Raw genomic sequence first — 22,694 nt, 5'->3', positions numbered from 1 at the left:
AGGCCCTACAGTTGACACCCCTCACACTTGACCCTTCTGCACACAAGGAAAAACTCTACACAAAAAAAACTCTAGGAGAGAGAAAAAAAGAAAGGAAGAAACCTTGGGAAGGAGTGATACAGAGAGGGACCCCCCTTCCAGGGTAGAGTGAGCCTGCAAATGGTGTCAGTGCAGGGTACTACACTACTTTTTTCCCCTGATTATATATAGCATTTTATTTGCATTTAGAAATAAATAAACTTGACCTTTCTCCTTTCAATAGTGATACTACAGTATGTCCGCGCAATTTATTTATTTATCTATTTATTGTTCCAGACTAACTTCTCTTCAGGTGGCCTATGACTCAAAAAAGCCTCAATATTCCCAAAAGGTGTTTCTTATAAAGTATTTATTTTTTCATGTTTCCACCAACTCCTCTCTCCATCTCTCGTCTTTCTCTGACATTTCCTCTAGCTCATGGGTCATTTGCCATCAGAAAAGCAAAACATGCAGAAAAACGGCACCTTTCTTTCTGCTTTTTTTTTCTTGTTGTTGTTGCAGGGCTTTTGAAGAGTAAGAGAAAGAGGTTGGCTTTTGTGGTGCTGAAATATGAACCAGAGGCGTTTGGGGGCTTGGCGGCGCTGTGTGGGAGAGCGTCTGTTCTGGGCGACCCGCGCCTCAGCAGCTGTTCTCCTGGAACGTTCTTCTCTGCGTCCCACAGTTCAAGAATGTGGAGGTGAGAGGCGCCACCGAGCAGCGGCAGATATTTAATGAATTGCAGGGTCACAGCGAGTCACGAGCAAGAGACGCGAGGGTCAGCTTCGGCATAGGAAACAAAGCGGCAGGAGCAAAATAAATTGTTTTGGCCCTAGGTTGTGCAGAGGCATCCAGTTTTGTAGCTCTCTGTATACCAAAAAAAGAGAAAGAAAAAAAGATATCTGCATCGTTTAACTGCAAACAACATGCCCGCAAAGGCCTGATGACCTTCAGTCGTTAAAAGAAACAGCGCTTTCCCAAATTCCAGTCTTCTGGTTTTTCTTTTCTGGCAGGTGCTCTAGGGTTGGAAGCGTCAAAGAAGTCCCAAGTCAAATATTGTACTGGCGAGAACATTTTACAATTCACAGCATAAGACTGAAGAGAATCACGTTGTCTCTTTGTGTAAATACCACGCGCTTTTCACCTTTCCGATGGTAAATATTTAAATGTAATTTCCTGACAGCAGGCTGGGCAGGACGGCTTTGTCATGCATGCCAAAGTGTTGAGGTTTTCTGTTTCACGCAGATTCATAGGCACATTGTTTTTTTTTTCCTTCTTCTTCTTTCTACTCTTCTTAGAATTGCACATCCTGTCTGAATAAAAAACAGGACTTTTTTTGTAGTTGTTGCCTCTGTGGTACACGGTGCTCTTTTGCGTAAATCTGTGTAACATGATGGGTAATCCGACAAGATGACCTTCTGCTGGATGAATATTAAGAAACGTGCCAGGATGAAGTCAAGGAGGTTAACCGTTTACATGCCACATACAAACAGACATCAACACAAAATGTGTAAGGATATTAGAAAAGCACACAAATTCTACAGTGGACAACTCTGAGACAACCTCAATTTTTTTTGTAGTTAAAGCATAGAAATGTAACTATTGCTACATCGTTTTTGGTTGCAAACATTATCATCATCAACCTGCACAGACATATTGTAAATGGCAAATGCACTCACACACAAATACACACATTCACAGTGAGGTTTTAGGTAACACACACTCAAGCCTAAATATGACATTGTAATAATAAGACACGCATGCAGGACCGAAGAAGCCACGCAAAAGAGTTTCTGACCTGTTAGTTGGTTGTCACCAGCAGCGGGGGCGATGCGAATATACGGGGTGGTGAGCTGTGTCACGATTATGGCCGCTAAAGCCAAAAGGGAGAGTTCCAGGCCAACATGCAACGGGAGAGATAGGAGAGATACACAGAGAGAGAGAGAGGCAGACTGAAGCCAGACACACACAAACATCTTAGTCACAGTGCCGCAAACAAAAAAAAACTACAAAGAGAGAGAAAGGAGAAACTCATCTGCACTTAGTATTCATACATGTAGTAAAGGAGTATTATGGGTGCAGATGTAATTTGCTGTGTGATATTCCCTTAATACTGGAGAAATATAAAGTATGCTTATATATGCTTATAAAATATAGAGTAACTTATAATTTTCTTTTTCTCTGGTCTCTTTTGGTTGCTTTTTTCATTGTAACTCTCGGTAAAGTCATTTGCTGTTGCCTCTGAGACCCGACTGGCACAACAGCCCGGCTACTCAGAGGCTTCCACCATCCTACTGGCAGATGCAGGCCCTAAAACATCAGCGCTTAGGCCCAATAAATCGAGATTAAACACATGCAGTGATACAAACTCAAAAAGACAAAATCATAATCTACACGAGGGGAATTGGGGCGATTTAGATGCCTGTACTGTCCGTGGCGAAAATATGAGCATCTTGGAAAATAAAGCCCAAGCTCATTTGCATCGCAGAGCCCTGGCGCCATTAAAAGGATGGCACACGGTAAGGAAAATAGATTATCTACCATCTGTGCTCAATTAAAATCCAAACGGTGCGTGTGCTGTCACAGCGACATAGCCGCTGGTTCACGAAGTGTGACTCCCATGCAAGATAATCTAGCACGGGGGGTCAGGAATACGTAGCCGGTGGGATGGCTTCGGACACTTAGCTGGTGGAGTTTGGGTGGAGGAAAATGAGTTCACTCCTAAGGTTACAATAATGTCCCTTTTCAGGGTAGGGAGGGCTAAATATCCCACAGAGTACAATGAACTGCTGATTCGAAAGTCCTTCTATGCAAAGAAACAGAAAGGACTCGATAATTACACTAACAGCAACTACATTGCTGCCTTAAAAACTAAAAATATACTTAAGTGAACATTTTTACATATGCAACCATATGCATCCACTTGGGCCACAGCATGCTTCATTATTCTGAGCTAACAGTTCTCACCAGCTAATCTATACATTGCAAGGAAGGTAATTTGTTATTGTGATTAATGGGATTCAACCAATCAGCATGTTTTTGATGGGATGCGAGTGAAGTATAACTGACAGGAAAAGAGTAAATTAATTCTTTGAAAAAAATTATTTAAAACGTAAGTACATCATGATTCTTGCCCCAGAAATGTACATTTACACAACAATGACTAATTATCTTGATTCTATGATTCTAATTGTCTTGATTCTATGTATTATTCATTGATCCTCAAATATGCTTAAATGCAAATTCATAAGTAGAGTGTAATATTTGCAATGTAATTTTATTCCATGTTGGTTTTCGTTCTTTGCTTTCATATGTGAGTTGCATATTTAAATATCTATTTTATCAGTGCATTGACCTGAACCGCTGTGTGTCATATATTCTTTCTCAGTGGCGGACTCTAAGCTGGCTCAGGAGAGAACGGCGGGGTCAAGGTCAGCGTGCCTGCTTGCACTGAAAGCGCGTGAGTGGGAAAAACAAACAAACAAAACAAAAAAGGCGGGGTTAGAACAGTCCTGATAGGACTCTGTCAGTGTCAGTTTGAAAAGTGGAGACTCATGCATAATGTTACTCTGCTTGGGGGTAAAAAAAATTGCCGTTAAAACTGGTCATTGAAGTAGTTGAAAAGCGTGTGTGTTTCTGTGTTATTCCGTCACGGCTGTGACAAAACAAACCCTGGCAACACAGAGGTCTGGGGACACATTTCAATCAGGCACAGAATAAAAATCCTACCTTTAGTGGCCACTCGAACACAATCGATTTTTGTCTCCTGTGCAGGTAGAAATGGGAGAGAAGGGGAGGGATGGATAGAAAAGAGAGAGAGGGGGGGGGGGAAGAATTATTTTTTCAGTCACAAGACCTGGCAACATATTAGCTGTCATGGCTGTCAAAGAACATGGCCTCTCTTCCTCCCAATCTGTAGGGTAGGCTGACCATAAAATGGAATGGACTAAAAGGCAGGATGTGCCGGCCGGAGAAGTGGCCGTGGATCAGTGCTCCTCCTGCCATTTACCTGCCAGCTGTCACAATTTCTGCGCGACACACACCGACTCTGCCACCTCAAGCTCTCTGCAGCCCTGCCCTAATCCCCACGGCTTCGTTCTACACATATAGTCACTCAGGGCACGTCAGTCTGATGTGACAGTGCATTAATGTTTGGGTGTGAGGATAAAGCAGGAACAAAATTACGGTCGTAATGGCGGTTGCCAGGGCGCGGCATCAGCCCAGTAGCATTTCCCAGTTAAAGGCAGTTGGCGATGTGAACTGGACGTGGCTCTATGAGTCGAGTCGAATGAAAGTGGCTAACAAGCCCGGGGGGGAGGGATGGAGGAAAATGAGCTCTGCCTAGTCCCCGCAGAGGAAACATGGCTACTGTCAGCCCAAATGCTTCTTTTTCGAGCAAAAAAAAAACACCAAGAAGTACAAGAAGAACAAGAAGTCAGGAGGTGATGAATTAATGTTCATAATTGCCATCATACAAATTCCGAACAAACAAAGTAGTGCTGCTGCATGAATATTCACAAGGCCGTGAGCAGCCAGGGCTTTAGCCTAAATCCCGACAGCTTTATTACAGCAAAACGCACTCGTGTGCCTCAGTGCATTATTTAACGGATGACAAATTAAACTGTGGCACCCTTAAATTATTTACTTTGCCATGATGTGACTCAGGTACAATACAGGCAGCGAGTGAAGGCAATAAGCAGCATGTCTGGCATAAGACTTGTTTATATACTGCAGATTTGAATATGCATTGAGTTATTTAAATGAGGCAAATTAAAACAGACAACTGTACAATTACTCCAAAATAGCAGGTGTTTGAATAATAAATACTGAAGGTTTTTGCATATCCAAGACATGCCATATAGTGTTGCATGATACTGGAGGGGGGGGATTCCACCAAGTAAATTGTATTTTTGACAAGAAATCATCTACATTGGGTGCAAGTGTGAATTTTCTACTAAAATTATTATAACTGCATAATAAGAGTGATGCTTGAAAGTTTAAATCTGTGCTTGGCCAACAATTTATTGATGGAAAGTTATCTGATCATTTTAAAGTGTGAGTGTTTCTACCGAAGATGAACTATCAAGTTAGCGTCACTGCGATCCACCATCTTGTCTTTTGATGTATTTTTCTTCTTTTGAGCATGTTTTGTTTAACCTGTGGCATGACTACAGCTTCAGCTATTTTAGTCTTGATGCAGTCCATGGTTCAGTCCCCCATCCTATCAAATAACACTTTCTCAGGGCTTTAGCTATCGTTTGATCCAAAATATTGACAGTCTGGATGACTGCACACCAGGGTGCTTAAAGAGGCATTGGCCATTTCATGATGAGCAGAGGGCTAAAGGGCACAGTAAGTGTTGTTCTCTGCTTCCACTAACTTCTCACAGCGGGAGAACCTCCATGTAGAAACCCAGAGATCGGCAGCGTTGGCTGCTATCTGCAGGGAATTTGTCTCCCATTTAAAATGTCAGTGTTGAAGCAGGGCACACTCTCCCTCACACACATGCATGCACACACACACAATAAACCCCACACAGGCTGAACAAGGGTCCTTTTTGATTTCAGCTATCCCCACAGCACCCTATTAGGAGCAGAGGCAGACCAATGGAACACCCACTCCTTTTCTGTGGTGATGGTGGGGGGGAGCGCAGCCATGAGACAGTGGCTAATCTCAGCTCAAACACCCCCCCCCACCATCCACGGCACCCTTCCACAAGCTGAGCATTCCAATTAGACACAGTGAATTATCTAATGGCCTGAGTCACTGGCTCATGCTGAAATAAAGGACGGCCTATTCATTAGGGTCAATTTGCATATAAAACAGGAGATGGAGGATAGTTCTAATTTCCTATTACGCTCAAGTGTTAATAAGGTGCTGCTGAATGGGAGCCTTGTGTTGCACCTTAGAGCAGGGTGCTGCTGAAAAGCCGCCTGTTCTCCCAGCGAGTCAAGTAGCCCATCGCAGCTCTGGCAGGTACCGCGTTTGGCTTCCTGCCGCTTCATATTTTAATGCCATCACGCTCAACAGTTTTAAAAGGGCAGCGTGAGTGATGAATTCATTAAGAATCCCACCCTACGCCTGTCTCCTGTTACCACGTTTACATTTATGTTGCTGTTTTCCTCTGAGTGTCTCATTCACACCCTGAACCAAGGGAAGCCGTGAAAAAATTCGGTTGCAAGCTCGGGTTAGAGACGGTCTCTGCACCTTCAAAGTTCACCACGGGACCCCTGCTGCAGGGCACTGAACTATCACAGACTGCAAGTGACACAACTAGTGAAAGTGAAGAGATTGTCATTGTGAAACCCTGCCGCACAGCACACGGTGACGCAACAAAATGTGTCCTCTGCATTTAACCCTTGGTGAGCCATGAAAGGTGCACGGGGAGCAGTGTGGGGACGGTAGTCAAGTGTTGGTTCGGAATTCAAACCGGCAACCTTCCGATTAGGAAGGTTGTTTTTCCTAAACACTAGGCCATCCACTGCCCCAACTATGACTCTGACCTCTAAAGAGCATTTTTGTGGGAAAATTCCAGACCAGTAATGGTATCAATCCATAAAAAAATATCCATAAAATCCATAAAAAAGGCTGAGATTAGCTGTGATTAATCATACACTTAAATTGCACCATTTGCCTTTATTCTTCGGAAGATTTTAGCTGGTTTTAGCTGCCGTAGCTTGTAGTGCAAGCATGAACGGCACAAAAGCACAGCTTATGCTTCTCAAACCAGAAGTTCCAGAAGTACTGAAGTGTAAATTCTTTCAGCAGGAGTCTCTCATTAGGATGAAGAACTACTAATGTCTAATGCACTGCCTTGTTGCTACCTTTACACCCCCATTGTTAATTGGGGTAATTTGAATATAACAGTGGGCCTAACTGGGAAGTCTATAACTGCAAAAGTCTTTAGCACAAGGCACCTCTTCAAAGTGGCACAATTTATTACCAAATCAATAAAACAATTAAAATGGGATGAGCGTGACTACAAAAGGGGTCCGTTAGATAGGCTAAGAGCAATGGTCATTTAGATGCTAATTTGTGCACCAGAGGTTCCCAATTAGCACAAAATGGAACAATTGATTGTGTACATGTATAGAAACAGAGGTGTGCTCCAAATTTTCATTAGGGTAAGTTGTATGTATGCATGTGTGTATTTTTCATGGAGTACCATGAGGTCCTGAAACTCACCCCATTGGCCGTGCTGACAGCCTGGTAGTAGATGCTGTAGCTCTTGTGAGGTAGCAGCGGAATGTTCCAGAAACTGTTGTATGTCTTGTTGTCTCCGATGGTGAAGGGCTGGGCAGTCTGGATCCGTGCGGCTGGAAACTCGGCAGTGAAATAGTACTGGGAGTTGAGGAGGCTGGCATTCTGAAAGTGAATGGGTACCGGGTAACACCGCAGGATTTCCACGGCCCTCCGGGTCCGACGGGGTCGCTCTTCCTCCACCACAACCTGATATAAACTGAAGGGGTGAGAGGAGGGGTGGAGATAAAATCATTTAGCTACTGGGGAAAACCAGATAAAGACTGATGAATCTCATTAAAAGTTTGCATAAATTACAATGTAATATGATTCAAGTGGAAGTCAACTTCTATTGCAAAAACATATTTTGGGAACCATGAATCCATGAAAAATTGAACTAATTCTTATCACTTTTTACACTAATTTGCAGTCTGTAAAGCCATAATGATCATGTATTAATGTTAAAACCAAATGGAGTGTTAACTTGAACGAATTCAGAATGCAAATTAGAAATCAATCATCCGCCAACCAGTGAATCAGCTTGATGTTGGCAGTAAAATGGCACCAGGGTCACGTAGCTGGTGACTGGTACGTCCTCCTTGGCCAGAAGAGGCCGGAAAGTTTTTAATTAACTCTGAAAAGCCTGGAGCTTGTACCGCCAAATCGGCCCTGGACAACTCGACCATGATGTAATTTATGGTGCTGATAGCACCAGAGCAATATCCCATCTACGGAGAGATTTAAATGGCATGAAATAAAAAAGCTCTCATATGAGACGGCAGCCTCAGTCTCCCCATTTCCAGATATTAGAACACTGAACTCTGACACATTGCGGATGATCGCAGGCCAGGAATGTGCCCAAAATAATGATGGATTCTGAAAAAGCCATATGACCCTACCCAAAAGGAGCTGAAATTGGGTTTTAATATGAAAAAAAAGACCACCACCAACCTCTGAGATCTAAAGAGCGGCCAGGGGACTTAGTGTATATAATAGGAGATGAAACAAGGAAAGGAAGATTTTTTTTTCCTCTTCCTTGTTCAGAGGGGCAGATCAGCTAAGCCAGAGACCAAAGCCTTGGTTTCCCAGTGCAATACAGAGGATATTGGCTGGCAGTGAGATGGAGAAGACAAATGAAATGGAGGTGAAATTACAAGTACCCCAGGCAAGGGGGCTCTATATTACCTCACAGCACGATGAAGCTGAACAGGCCCCTTCATGGCCACCAAAACCAAAAAAATAAAATACAATTCTCTTTCCCTCCTCCAGTTGTAGATCGAGACAGATGAGCTTCTATACCCACTCTGAACACAAGCCTATTTTAGAAATTGAGACAGACACTAGCAAAATAAGTTAAATAAGCCTTTTCCTGCATTTTTATCCATTAAATAAATGTTTCACATAGTGTTGTGTGGGTGGTGTTAGAATCTATTAGGCAATTTAATAATAATGTTATGCCTAAAACGTAAAGCTGCACAAATCCCAGAAACCGTATTCCATGCTTAAGGTCAGTTTCCCATTCATGGTTTAAACTTGGTCCTAGGCTAAACGAGAACATCAGCGAAGTTCTCCATTCAAATATGGAGGGTGGTAGTAGCCTAGTGGGTAACACACTTGCCTATGAACCAGAAGACCCGGGCTCCCACTTACTACCCGGAATCCCACTTACTAGCATTGTGTCCCTGAGCAAGACACTTAACCCTAAGTTGCTCAGGGGACACTGTCCCTGCAACTACTGATTATAAGTCGCTCTGGATAAGGGCGTCTGATAAATGCTGTAAAATGTAAATGTAAATACGCTTTCAGTCTAGGACTAGAATTAATCCAGGAATGGGAAACTGATCAAAAGAATCCCATTAACAAACACCATGCAGTAAATTAGTACTGGTAATTGGAATGAAACCATGTAGTAGGGTCAACATTCCTTGCATAACCATCAGATCATTTTGCGACTGTTTACATGCTGTGGTGGGGGACAAGGACATAAAAAAAGAATGCCCTTTTCTGCACTGTCAAAAATAAATAAATAAATAAAAATAAAACAAATGGATGAATTCCCAGTCAGCAGTAAGGTCATATTTTACTCAAGCTTCCCATCCATGACATTCAAAGTCAGGACTCCCATCTGCAGCAGCCCAAATAGTCATTTACATTTAAAAAGTCATGTCTGGATTTGTGCTTAAAGGTTAATAGGATCTACGACTTTAAGAGACTTTAATTGTGTGGTATTTGAATAATCAGACGATCCTGGCCTGCTGCATAATGAACATGCTGAATCGGACCAGAGAGGGACTGAAAAAGCTTAACAATGTCACTGCGCCAAGGACATGATGTAAAATCAGCAGACAGGCACCATTTAGAAATGGTGACAGCTTACACTGAATGTTTGACAGCCAGTGTAAAAAACCTTCGATCGATTTATCCCTTTATGATCGTACTGATCTGCCCTCGTACCTATACAGACTCCAGTCGAAGGCTGACAATTTCAAATAGAGTTTAACTCAAGTTCAGTCTCATGTCCCTCTGAGAAGCACATCATGGCACATTCCTCCACATAATGGCTGCGTTTTGCTATTTGGCAAAATAAACTTGTACTAAAATACATCCTGCAGGAAAATTAGATCACACTTTAACGGGTTTCAAATGGAGCGTGAGTTGGAGTATAATGTCACTCCAAGGCTTCTTCCACTAGTTTATGTGCGACTAATGCACTGAGCTATAGAATTAAGGAAATTGAGGAATGTGCACATCGAATTCTCTTTGAATGGGACTGAGGGCTGTGCCAAAAATTAATCTGGAGGTTTCAAGGGTAACACATGCTAATGTTTTATAATGTTAATATAATGTTTTATATGCATGTATAGATATATAGACTGGTGTTAAATCATCTACTGCAGCATCAGCTATTTTTCCATAATATGGAATTTTAATAAGAACAAACGCCTTCATATCAGGGGTGAATACACCTGGATATCTGACATAGATGTGGCCACACCCACTGCTCCGCTCTTCACTGCCCCCTTTCAGGTCTTGTCTACATTGTTTCCACAATATGTAGAAGTTGAGGTGTGTCGGTCTGAGAGCTGCAAGCCCGACCAATTGGAAACCAGCACACAGAACGATTTTGTTACCGAAACAATTCTCAGAGTCTCATTAATACCCACAGAATGTTACAAAAAGCACATTTCAATATTTACTAATTAAATTTTCCACAGCCCCCACGTCCACTACAGATTAAATCTGTCATAAACTGCTCGGGAATATCAGAGGGGTCCCATGAATGAATTGGCTGCTCCCTCAGCCATAGCTCATTACAGAGAACTTTGTCGGCATCAATAAGTCCCTTCTGCCCTTTCCGCATGTGGCGCCACACCACGCTGCACTGCTGTTTAGTGATAAAATCTAACGTAATAAAATATTAATTACGGCCAGAGAGGGTAGTGAGAAATATGAGGTTAATTACAGCCTCACATTGAGAAGAACAAAGGCCAGAGTGGCAACTGTCAGCAGCAAGTAAGCTGGAAGCTCAATGAGAATGAGTTGGGGGGAAGGGGCGGGGCGGGTGGCATGGGGAGAAGGAGAATGAAGGGGAAAAGTGGCGACGTGACCATTCCAACGAGATTTAGGATCTACTTAAAGGCCGGCCATTACTTTAAGGACCTGTCACTACAGTGATTGACCTCCTTCCTGCCATATAGCTCAGGTGACAATCACCACCCCCTCTTTGAACTCACTTCCTTTAATACCTCATATTGTCAGATTTTATAGCAAATATCAAACGAACGTAATTCAGTCTGAAATGAATACGGACTAAACAGTTACTGTTCTCTGCGCAGTACGGGACAAGAGTGTGTGGCAGATCACGCTGTAAATGCAGAGGCTACATAGGAAGAATTGGGCATCTGCATTATATTCATTTCATTGCATTCAGCAAAAAACATATCTGAAAAAAAAAAGTATTTTACTTTTTAAAAGTATTTAAAAAAGTATGTCTTCTATTTGGGACAATTAGGCTTAGATATTAAAAAATATACATGGGAATATGAGTCACAGGGACAAATAGATTATAAATACTACATATCAAGTAAATAAGAAATTGTCAATAACACTCCCATCTCTTGCTGTGTGGTTTCTGCATCAATAAAAAGTAGTTACTGAATAATTAATAAGGCCTGTCTATATGTCTGATTCCTGCTGATTCCTGGGGTGTTTAGGGATTAACCCTTTAAAGTCCATTGTTCCACTTAGTTGTTATATTATTAACAGGTAATTAAGGCTGTCTATGGGCTGTCTATCTACCCTGTGTTGTGGACCTGAACTGGATGTGGCAACATGGGAGGATAGAGTTGATCATATTGGATTGCATTGGGAGGCCCATGCAGTTTTTGGTCCACTGTTATGGACATAAGGACAGATTGACTTATGGGTCTGGGCATGACATGTAACAAATTACTAGTAATTTTTCTTCATGCAACTTTACTTTTGTTTAAAATAATTTAATCCATTTTACACAGAGACTTCAGGTGTGCCGTTATACTTGGATGTTTTGCTTGCATGCCTATCTGCATGCAACAAGAAGCCCCATTTCACATTCGAAAAATCCTGGAGACGTTTCAGGCATAGCAATCAATGACGGTGCTTAAGAAGTGAACTGGGGCTATTAACTGTCTACTGTGCAGCTATCGAGGGAAATACCTTTAAGAGGAATTCAAATAAAGTCTACGGATTGTGTTATCAAGTAATTGGCTGTTACAGGTTCTAAAGTGCCTGGGAGGCGAAGGAGAGGTCTTTTGGGGTCACCGCCTCCCTCAGGCACTGTTCTTTAGGCCTGAAAGAAACCCCAGCACACCCACACAGTTGCTTGCGAGAGCGGCCCTTTGAGTGGTTAGTGTTACTTGTCAGTTTAACGACAGAAGAAAGTTTCGGATTCAAAAGAAATGTAACCAACTAACCAGATTTAGCAAAACAGTATTCCATACAGGCAAACACATCATGCCTATTAAAAATAAAAAAAAGTGCTACATTGACTTTTATACATTTATCTTAAGTGATGTGCAATTAAGGTGGGTGTAGACAGCACAACTGAACCCTGATCAGCACAACTGACCCTGAACCCCCGGTCAAAAATTGGGGAGATTTTAATCTTGAGAAAGGTAGCAAAGTAAGATAAATTGACCACTGGCGAAGAAATCTGTTTTATTTTTAAAAGATTATTATCTTTTTGGCAGGTCTACCTGGTGGCAAATTCAAATTCCTGGACACGTTTTGTGTTTTGCTGCAAAAATAATTGTCTTAAGTGTTTTGTCTTCCAATCTGGAGCAAATGCAACAATTCTGGTAAAAAAAAAAAAAAGGCAAATTGCAGCAGAACTTGTAATTGAAAAGCAGATTTTGTTGACCAATAGGTAACTGCCTCTGTTATCTATGAGACATAAAACAGCCCCAGCAGCAGCAGCAGCAGCAGCAGCAGAAACTACCTGGTCAGCTATTAGGACAGGGTCAGTGCAGTGCAGCAGATAGGGGCCCGCAAAGCTACCGGCTCGCTGTGCTGGAACTCCGGCAACCTCGGCTGACACCAATTAGGCCCCCTGCAAGCAGGCTTCCAGCTCTGTTTCAGCCGCCGAGCCACGTGACGGCCAGCCAATTACGACCGTTCCAGTTGGCACTGACTGAGCTGTGACCTGGGACATGGATTTTTCATGTGCCCCGGGTAGCAGAAGAGAAGAGGGGGACCAAGGAAAAACAGGAACGGAGAGAGTTAACAAGTGAACGTTTTGTGGGGTTGGGGAGGGGAGAAGCGATAACACAGACAAAGACAGAAGTTGCTCAGAGTTCCTACTTTCTTACTGTGTGTAGTTGAGCAGAAACTTCGAGACAGACTTGGGAGATTTAATGGACGGGACCGGTGGCCAGCAATGTGTCCTGACCTTTAGACTATTTGCAGCAACATTTTATTTATTCGGTGACTCATAAAACTGCCCGAGACACACAAAAGGAGGCAAGCTGCACAGATTAAATGTCATTTAAATCTTCAAACTTGCTGAGGTACCACTATGACGCTGGGTCCCGAAATCAAGCTTGAGACCACCCGGGCCCCGAGGTGATGGAAAGCAAATGCATATCCGTTTGCAGCTGCTCGTATTTTGTGGTAAACGTGTGGCTTGATAGACGGTCCTGCCGGTCCAATCGAAAGGGGAAAAGCACTTTGAGAAGCTTCTGTATTTCACGTGCGGAGAGAGAGATGTCACTTTGCCGGGCTGCGATGTTACATTCAGGTGCACGATTTGTTCTCTTCAGTCAATTAAAAAGTAAGCAGACACCAAATGCCCTTTTAAACTTGACCTGTCTATGTACAATTTGCTTCAGTCTGAAATAAATGAAAGAGGTACAGGTACAGCGGCATTGATATGAAATTAAATATAAATATAATAAAAAAGCAATGCAAAATGTTACATCAGGTATGTTTATTATTTGCCATTCAGGAAGATATTTAAAGGACTGTTTCAGCCTGTAATTTCAGATCTGATGTACCTTCGTTATTCTGGAATTTTTAAGTCCACTCCCATTGTTACGTCACACACCCATTTCAGCCCACATTTGTACATAAGAATTATATATATATATACACACACACACACACACACACACACACACACACACACATTACACATAATTAATTTTATGAAATAATGTAATTATTTTAATATTCCTCTCTAGACCACGGTAAAATCAGAATCCATGCCTTCTCGGCACTTATTGCTTTAGTTTTATATGTTGCACAGTGACCCGTCAGAAGAAGCACAGTGAAATTGCTTTGGGGATTCTGGGTGGTGTGGAATGCATCCAGGCCCCCCAGTTGCAATCCGATTGTCACTTTCACCTAATCCCATCGGCCTCCCTTGGGGTCAAGTTAGGGGCAAAAAAACGAAAGAAGGGAAAAAAAAATCCTGTTGGGTTGAAAACAATGCCTATCTCTTCCCAGCAGGAATAAAAAAGTTATTCTTTACAGAACGAGGCAGAACCAGAAACATGATACCCCCGGGGATGAAACAAGAACAATCCTGCAGAAGTGATCTGGGCCAGGAACACGGGCGAGCGCTTTGTTTATTTTCTTTCTTCCTCCTCCGTCTCTCGCTCGCTCCTTCCTTCCCGCCCCGCTTTGGATCGGCGTCGTCTGGGATCATGGTTTAGGAGATAACACGGAGGGGAAAGGGCTTTATTCGACAGCAGGCACGCTGCCGGGCAGAGCGCCGCGAATCGACTTGCCTTGGCGGCGGCGTGAAGAAGGTGTAGGAGGCCCGCTGCGGCCCGGGCGTGGGAGACGTGAAACATTAGCGTAACGCGACATGACTGACAGACGCCGCCGCTAATCCCCCCCCCCACCTGCCACTGTCCCTCCATTGTACCCAACTCGTGTAGCGCTGCCAAGATGCACTTCACCATTGAACATCTTCTCCGGGTGAATTCTGAGCAAAATATGCGATGACAGACACACTTGGGCCGGAAAAAGGCTGGCAAATATAGCTCTAAATTAAAGCAAAATAATACACGCCTTTGTTCCCACACGTTTGAATTTGGGAACAGAGGAATGCTTTAGCAAAAAAAATAATAATCCAATCATTCTGACGGCTGCGTTTCACTCCTTTTTATTTTGCTAAATGTATCACAGCAAAACATCTGCAAACCTTTCTTTTTTAATCCAATCAGATATTCAACGGTTCTGTTGTAAGGAGCTTTGGTCGTGTGCTCCTGTGTTCTGGTTTCACGCCGCTGAGGTCTTGTAATTGAAAACGTGCACGACCTGTGAATCGATGGGGACGGGAAGCACGAAAGATCCACACAAGTGGCAACTTTTGTAAGGCGGAGAAAGCTTAATACCCCCATATAACATCCACCTCCTGCCGACATTTACATTTACATTTTACAGCATTTACCAGACGCCCTTATCCAGAGAGACTTACAGTCAGTAGTTACAGGGACAGTCCCCCCCTGGAGAAACTTAGGGTTAAGTGTCCTGCTCAGGGACACAGTGGTAGTAAGTGGGGTTTGGACCTGGGTCTTCTGGTTCATAGGCGGAGAGCGTCGCGTCCGGGAGGCGGAGAGCAGCACCTGAGCCGAAACCAATCCCGCTCCACCCCCGAAAAACAAAGCGTCGCTGAGCCGCTTTTCGTATCTGTCACGCTGTCACAATGCGCCGGGGAGGCCACGGAGCCGCCGTCAGCGTCTCTCTCCTTTTCACCCCACCAGCCCCTTTATAAGGTATCTCAGCGACGTCTCCGCTTCAAGCCAAAAGGTGCAGATTTAAAAAAAAATATATATATATATAATGGCCTTTCTGATGGAAATGCTACGTCAGTCTAATTTTAGATTTCAGGCCACCGTTCTGTGCCTGTGTTCTTTTCTCGAGACCAACATCTGTCTTCCCTGTCTAACATCTTCACTGTCTGCATGCTGTTTTCTTTTTCACGGTGAAATCTTCTCTTGTTCCTTTATTAATCGCAGCCAACATTATTAATGCATTAATACAAGGGCTGGGATTTTGCACACGTCAATTATTATTCCTTTTATTTTTTCCGGAGGAACGTAATGCGATGACACACTCGTTATTTTAAGTTGAAATAGAAAAAGATGACTCCAATAGCTAATGCACTGAAAGCCAAATCCCCTGCTAATGTGCAACGGCACGACTGTGTCTCCGCAGCAGTAAACAAAGGCTAGCCTTTCGTGGTAATTAACGAAGCCAGCGATTCATTAAAACACGCTAATGGTAATTAAGATGACAACGCGGCTGATGACAGGGTGACAGGCGAGATCGGGACGTCTGGAATTGGGGCCCTCGCAGGGATTTAAATCGCCGTGACGGGGTCCATTTCGCGATAAGCGAACGTAGCAAGTCTAAAGGGACAAAGTGACACCTGTCAGAAGGGGAAACCGCACCAAAACCCCGCCTGCCCTGAGAGCATCCGAGATGTTTTCAGGGACCATGGTGGTATTATTTATTAATTCGGGGGACGGGGGCATATTTATCTTTGTGGGTCATGTGTGTTTTGTCACTTTGCTCGGTACCTCCATTAAAACCAGTCAGGGATGAGGCCGTCGCTGAATTGTTCATGGCGAAACGGAGGTGCAAAAGCGCACATTGATTTATTCATATCAGCCGAGGCTCCCTGACAGCAGCAGGTCTCAGACACTGAAGTCCTCCCTCCATCAGGCAACTGGCAAAATATCTAGAAGATAAACTAAACGGCGGGAAGTAACCTAGCGAAGATATCTAGCAACCAGTCCTTTCACACTCTCCGTATGCTACAGCAATAAAAACCGGGCCCGAAACCAAATTTTTGAAAAATATGAATTGTTCCAAGTCAGCCCTGTGAAAAGTATAACCGATTGGATTGGGTTCATGAAAAAAAAAAAAAAAACAAGCTAGACCAAATTAGCTAATAGACAACCAAAAAGGTGACTATTCATCCATCTGAATTCATTCATTTGTAGGTTAGCGATTCAAACTCGCAAAGCAAAAAAAGGTTTTCATTTTCTGGTGTGTTGCAAGGAGGAGCCCCAGACATGCAGCATAGGAAATCAGCGCAGTCAAGATCTTATCTGTAGTCGGGGGAAATGTGCTTAGGGTGTGGATTGTAAGATGGGCGGCCCGCCCGAATGAGCCTAGTTAGCAGTAAGGCAGGGTCATTAATACACTTAATGACTGTTAGCCGTTAGCCAGCAGGAAAGAGCAATGGGCTTTAGCTCATTTAACTCCAACTTTAACGCTTTATGTCACCAGTTTATGGCCAGGGAACAAAAGAGAGTCGGCACAGCATCTGCAATTCCGTCGCACTGATAACGTAGGAGCGTTCGGTGCTTGTGCGAGCTTTTCAGAAAACACACACTCTCACACTTGCATTGAAGGAAATTACAGGCAAAAATACAAAATGGGGGAGGGCGCTTGCAAATGAGTGAAGTGATAAAGCTGTTAGGGAGACAGGTTGGAGGAGCTCTGGGACGTTGCCAAGCCTTATTGATTCATCTTTGAACCATCAATTTCAAGGGAAAGAATGAAGCGCCAGACCAGACTTTGTTCTGAACTTGAATTTAGTTTTCTTTCCCTTGATTATGTTTTTTTTTTTTTGGTCTATTTACAGTATATGCAAATAAACAGAGATAAGAAGAATTTGACGGCAGAAAAAAAAAAAAAAACTTGACCACAATACGCGTTGCTTTGGCAACATAAAAGACGAAGGAAGAGAGGACAAGATTGCACTGCTCCACTTGGCACAAGCCTCGCTTTGTTCTCATCATCAAAAGGCAAAGAGTCTCTTGCTATGATCAAATGCACAAACAATGAAATGTGATGATAACGGCATGTTCAGATCAAAAATCCGCCATTTCCTGCACAGCCACTGAATGCAAATGTAATCAGTTGGTAAAAGGGCACAACAGTGGTCTGTCTTAAGGTGCAAAGAAAGGACACTGAAGGTGCATGTGACAGTATCTATTTGGTAATATGTGCCTGAACAAGACCTTGTGTGTTTCAGAGCTATCACATGGGTATATATGCAGTGTATATATTCCTGTATGTGTAATTATGTATGTTTGATTTTGTGTGTGTGTGCGTGAATGTTAATATGTTTGTGTGAGGCCGTTAATGTGCCCGAGTGTTAGTGTGTGTGAAAAATCGTCTCACCTGATTGGTGCGCCCTGGCTCTGTGCAGGTTTTAGCAGCACTGTGACTGTTCTGTCTGTCTGATTCAGTGGAGTCTCCTGATCGTACGGGGGCATGAGAGGAGCTGTGATCGACGGAGGAGGCAAGACAATCAGAAATGCCTGCCCACACACAGATACACAAACTTGCAAGCACTAACTTTTTCCCTTGCTTTGTAATAAACATGCATTATACTCATTACAAGACTTTAAACTACTCATCTGTAACATTCATTTTTATATTTTCTGCTGGTCTCATTTGGATGTCACTGAAGAATAAAATGTACAGTTGAACCACGTATACAACAACCAAAAGCACCTGATATTTTGGTGGTGAACTGGGTTATGACTGGAGGTCCGAAGCCCTTAATGGTGCTGGCTCTGATGGTGAAAGAGTATGTGGATCCCGGGTAAAGTCCCTCAAATGTGTGCCACGTCTCATTGCTGTTCTTCAGCACCTTCCCGCTCTGGTTGGTCAAGTTGAAGACTGTATCGAAGGAACTCACAGCCTTGTAGGAGATCTGAGGGCAAAGAGTGTTTTTTAGACCAACACAGACAAACCTTGGAAAAATGTGTGTTTGTGTTTCTAATGGACAGTGATGTCAGTGATATTTTTAAAGCTGAGATCATTCAGGAAAGGCTCGTTGTGATAGGAACAGCAGACGCTGCCTAATACTCTATACCTCGATTTTCACACAGACCAGCACCCTGTGATAACCGAACAGACTCCAATATAATGTCTATCCTAACTTTTTATCTATTTAACAATTTTTTAACCAACTTTTTAAATCAAATTTCTGATATAAAAGTGAAGAGATTGTAATTGTGAGACACAGCAGCACAGCACACGGTGCACACGACGAAATGTGTCCTCTGCTTTTAACCATCACCCTTAGTGAGCAGTGGGCAGCCGCGACAAGGCACCCGGGGAGCAGTGTGCCTTGCTCGGTGGCACCTCGGCGGTTCGGGAACCGGCAACTTTCTGATTACGGGTTTGTTTCCTTAACTGCTAGGCCAATAAAACACATATAAATAACCGAACTAGAGACAAAATTAAACATTATATTACCAGATGATTACCAGAGTAAACTGTGCCAGTCGTGATTATCAATGGTAATTAGTCAATTAAGATGGTAATCACAGGATTCTGTTTTCTGCATGGAGATTAGTAGGCCCTTTCTCTTCTCCTGTTGTTTAAGTGTCAGCTCCACTTCACTTGAACATGAAAATAGAGGTTCAAACCCATATCTTTATTTGGGTGAGTGTGTATGTGTGTGTGCCTGTGCTCCGTCCCCCTAATGTAACTTTGTCAACCCTGTGAAAAGCTTCATTTAAATAAATCATTCTGACAGTAATGGGAAGCCCTCCCATTAAAATTCCATTCTCGCTCCAATTAAAGGCACACAAAAGGAATGAGCAGTCAGGTGTCAACCACTTACTGCACCCAGCCATTTTCCTTTATCTGAGCAACAGGATTTCAAATGTTTAAAATTAATTCCATCACACCTTAGAGTGAGGTCACATTATTTTAGCCCCCAATGGCATGGGGAAGACACAATATTGCTTTCCCCAGATGTTGTTGGTGCACATTTTGACGCTTTCACTTTTGAAAGGTGCACATAAACTGATCTATTGATTCTGATCTATTGAACAAACAGTCACATAGCCTTATTAAATAACACACTAAAAACACCTGTATATACCTGTCATGATCCGGGGGTGACTCTGGGTCCAGAGTTCGGACCGGAGTTTCATGTTAGTCTTGTGCAATGTTCCCTGATTGTGTTCACCTGTGCATAATTATAATTATTGTATAAAGCTATCCTGTTCGTGTCTGTTCGCCGTCAGGTCATTGTGTGGTGATGTTCCCTTGTAGCGTGCATTCTGTATTAAACCCCTGTCCTGTGGCGTTGTGCGTATGCATCCTCCTTCCTGGCCATGTCCAGCCCATCGTGAAAATACCATTCTCGCTTTGTTACTTTGTAATTCTCATTCAATGTGTTGTCTTTATTTTCATGACCATTTACATTGGTAGATTCTCACTGAAGGCATCAAAACTATGAATGAACATGTGGAGTTATGTACTTAACAAAAAGTGGAGACCTGGCCTCCACAGTCACCGGACCTGAACCCAATCAAGATGGTTTGGGGTGAGCTGGACTACAGAGTGAAGGTAAAGGGGCCAACAAGTGCTAAACACCTCTGGGAACTCCTTCAAGACTGCTGGAAAACCATTTCAGGTGACGACCTCTTGAAGCTCATCGAGAGAATTCCAAGAGTGTGTAAAGCAGCAATCAGAGCAAAGGGTGGATATTTTGAAGAAACTAGAATATAAAACATGTTTTCAGTTATTTCACCTTTTTTTGTTAAGTACATAACTCCACATAACTTCATTCATAATTTTGATGCCTTCAGTGAGAATCTACCAATGTAAATGGTCATGAAAATAAAGAAAACACATTGAATGAGAAGGTGTGTCCAAACTTTTTGGTTGTATTGTGTATACGTGTGTGTGTGTGTGTGTGCTATTTATATATACACACACACACACACACACACACACACATATATATATATGTATATGTCTGAACTGAAGAAGTTGCTTTTAATCACATTATGTATGTATATAGTGACAATAAAATTATATATATATTCATTCTAAATAAAGGGAGCTAAATTTGCATAAAGATATTGGTAAAAACAGCAAGATCAAGGCGTACTTCAAGCATTTTAGGTCAGTGTGAGCATGGCAATTTTTTTCAGGTGGAGTATATACTATCCGGATGTCATTATCGGTCTCCGTCATTCCCCCACTGCCACACACCTGCTCACTCAAACCCTTAGAGAACACTAAAATCCAAGTGAACAAAGGATGTTTTTGAGCAAAAAAGGTGATTCAAAGGCTCAAGTGCCCACAGAATTTTGCATAATTTTTGCAAGTCTGAGAATCAATCATTGCCTAATGAGACGAAAGCCTTTTGATTTCGTTTTTCTCTTTTAAAACAAGGCAAATCATAATCCTGACATCCAGTTGCAGGGGACGAGATGACAGAGTGTAATTTCATAATATGAATATGTGACAGCTTAATTGGTGAATTTGCCACAAATGAATTTCTGCTACAATGGTTCTTTTGAATGCACAAAAATGGTCGCATGTGCATTGTGCACATTTCTGGGGCAACCAGTACATTACATGCAAATCAGACACTCCAATCAAAAGATGCAGAAAAAAAAACATTTGCTGCTTCTATAAAAGTCCAACTTTCCGATAGGTAGCTTTGAGCCATGAATTTTTCATTACAGAATTTTTCCAAAACCTGTATCTACACTTGGATTATTTAATGCCCCCATTCTCATGCCAGTTGTTGCCCCTGGCCATAGCTCTTAGCTGTATCATATAAATCTAAACCATGGGAAGATCTCTAGACAGGGTAACAGCATGCAGGAAATACAGGCAGAATTGCTGAATAAAGAAATCTGAATCTTAATGTGAGACATGAAGGGAACAGAACCTGATAAAGATGATTACATAAGGGAATTTAAGTGTCTCTTATTTACAGGCATAAAGAAGTCAGTTTTCGTTCATTGACTTAGTTGACAGATTAATACAAAATAATGCTTTTAATATAAAAAAAAATGAAAGTAATTATTTTAACAGCTTTTTAAGAATCTGTGGATTTATGTAGGTCTTTTCAGTATGGCAAGCACGGAGCTTTTCTCTCCATATCTCCTTGGTCATACCTAATTTTCTCCACAAAATATCCTTACAATGCAGGTAGAATTCAAATTCCAAAAAACATGCTAAAATGTTAACTTGATAAAGAGACTGTAATTGTCACTTTTTGGCTTTTTGTTAAATAGATTCCAGGCCTAAATCTTTGTTCTTGGGCCAGGAATTGTACAATGTTTAGGCTTCAGCCAGCAATAGATTGTGTTAACAAGCCTTGGTACATTTGGGGCTTAAGGTTATTAGGTTGGATTTATTAGTCAATTAAGACCCCACAGTGAATGAGGGATGGAGGCGTTCTGCTCTTGCCAGACGGAAGATGGATGTGCATCGGAGGCCTGCATGTTGGCTGCCGAAACCTTCACGAGAGACTTACTTCATACTGTTTAATGATTCCATACGTCTGCACTGGCTCCCGCCATTTCAGGGCGATCTTTTCTTCATAAGTGCTTCCCTGAATGGATTCCAGTGGCACAGCTCCAGGTACTGAAAGGAAATAAAATACAAGCGTGAAATAAACAACTTTAAAAATGAGAACGTCAGGCTTTAAGATCGCCAGCTTTGGAGGCAGCAGGCGTAGTCAGTTGATCATGTCCATATTGATCTTCCACCGCATCCGAGGACTGAAGATGATCTTTCCCGTTCTGAATCAATATTCCTATAAACCTGTATGCAAGACAACTGATTCACACTTGAGATCACGCTAAAATTGGTTGTATTCAATGAGGAGTTTCGCTGCGCTGCTCCATGAAATGGAATAGCCAAATAGGCATGGCCTTAATCCAGTTTGTTTTGTTTTATTCCTAACCTCAGGGATCTAAAAAGCACGTATTTATTCCAGCCTTGAGTCAACTCCAGCTCGTTGTCTCTTTGTACAGCCTCCATCAAAACCCCGCTGATGAAGTTTACTAGAAGCCATTACTAAAACACGGCCTACCCTCTTTCATCGAGGTGCATAACTGAGCAGAGGGCAACTGATATGCCACCCCACAAACACAGTGACTCAAATGAAATGA

The 22,694-nt window shown here is 42.5% G+C and overlaps 1 protein-coding gene across 21 annotated transcripts in view; it reads right to left on the bottom strand.

Annotated features, from left to right (window-relative positions):
* Positions 1 to 22,694, bottom strand: part of LOC114769221 (receptor-type tyrosine-protein phosphatase mu-like) — a 165,783-nt gene that overhangs the window by 48,060 nt on the left and 95,029 nt on the right. For 14 of the 21 annotated variants that reach the window (XM_028962049.1, XM_028962066.1, XM_028962075.1 and 11 more), the window contains exons 9-14: positions 22,055 to 22,164; positions 18,271 to 18,472; positions 17,935 to 18,037; positions 7,201 to 7,474; positions 3,745 to 3,781; positions 1,814 to 1,888 (exon numbers count right to left, since the gene is read on the bottom strand). In XM_028962049.1, the coding sequence (XP_028817882.1) occupies positions 1,814 to 1,888; positions 3,745 to 3,781; positions 7,201 to 7,474; positions 17,935 to 18,037; positions 18,271 to 18,472; positions 22,055 to 22,164 (801 nt within the window). The remainder of the gene's footprint in view (positions 1 to 1,813; positions 1,889 to 3,744; positions 3,782 to 7,200; positions 7,475 to 17,934; positions 18,038 to 18,270; positions 18,473 to 22,054; positions 22,165 to 22,694) is intronic. The other 7 variants (XM_028962128.1, XM_028962136.1, XM_028962217.1 and 4 more) reach the window with 1 other exon arrangement.

Source organism: Denticeps clupeoides, chromosome 2 (genome assembly GCF_900700375.1).
Source record: "Denticeps clupeoides chromosome 2, fDenClu1.1, whole genome shotgun sequence".
Lineage (NCBI taxonomy): Eukaryota > Metazoa > Chordata > Actinopteri > Clupeiformes > Denticipitidae > Denticeps > Denticeps clupeoides.
Note: the sequence above shows the minus strand (reverse complement) of the source record. Positions and strands in the feature narration are given on the sequence as shown.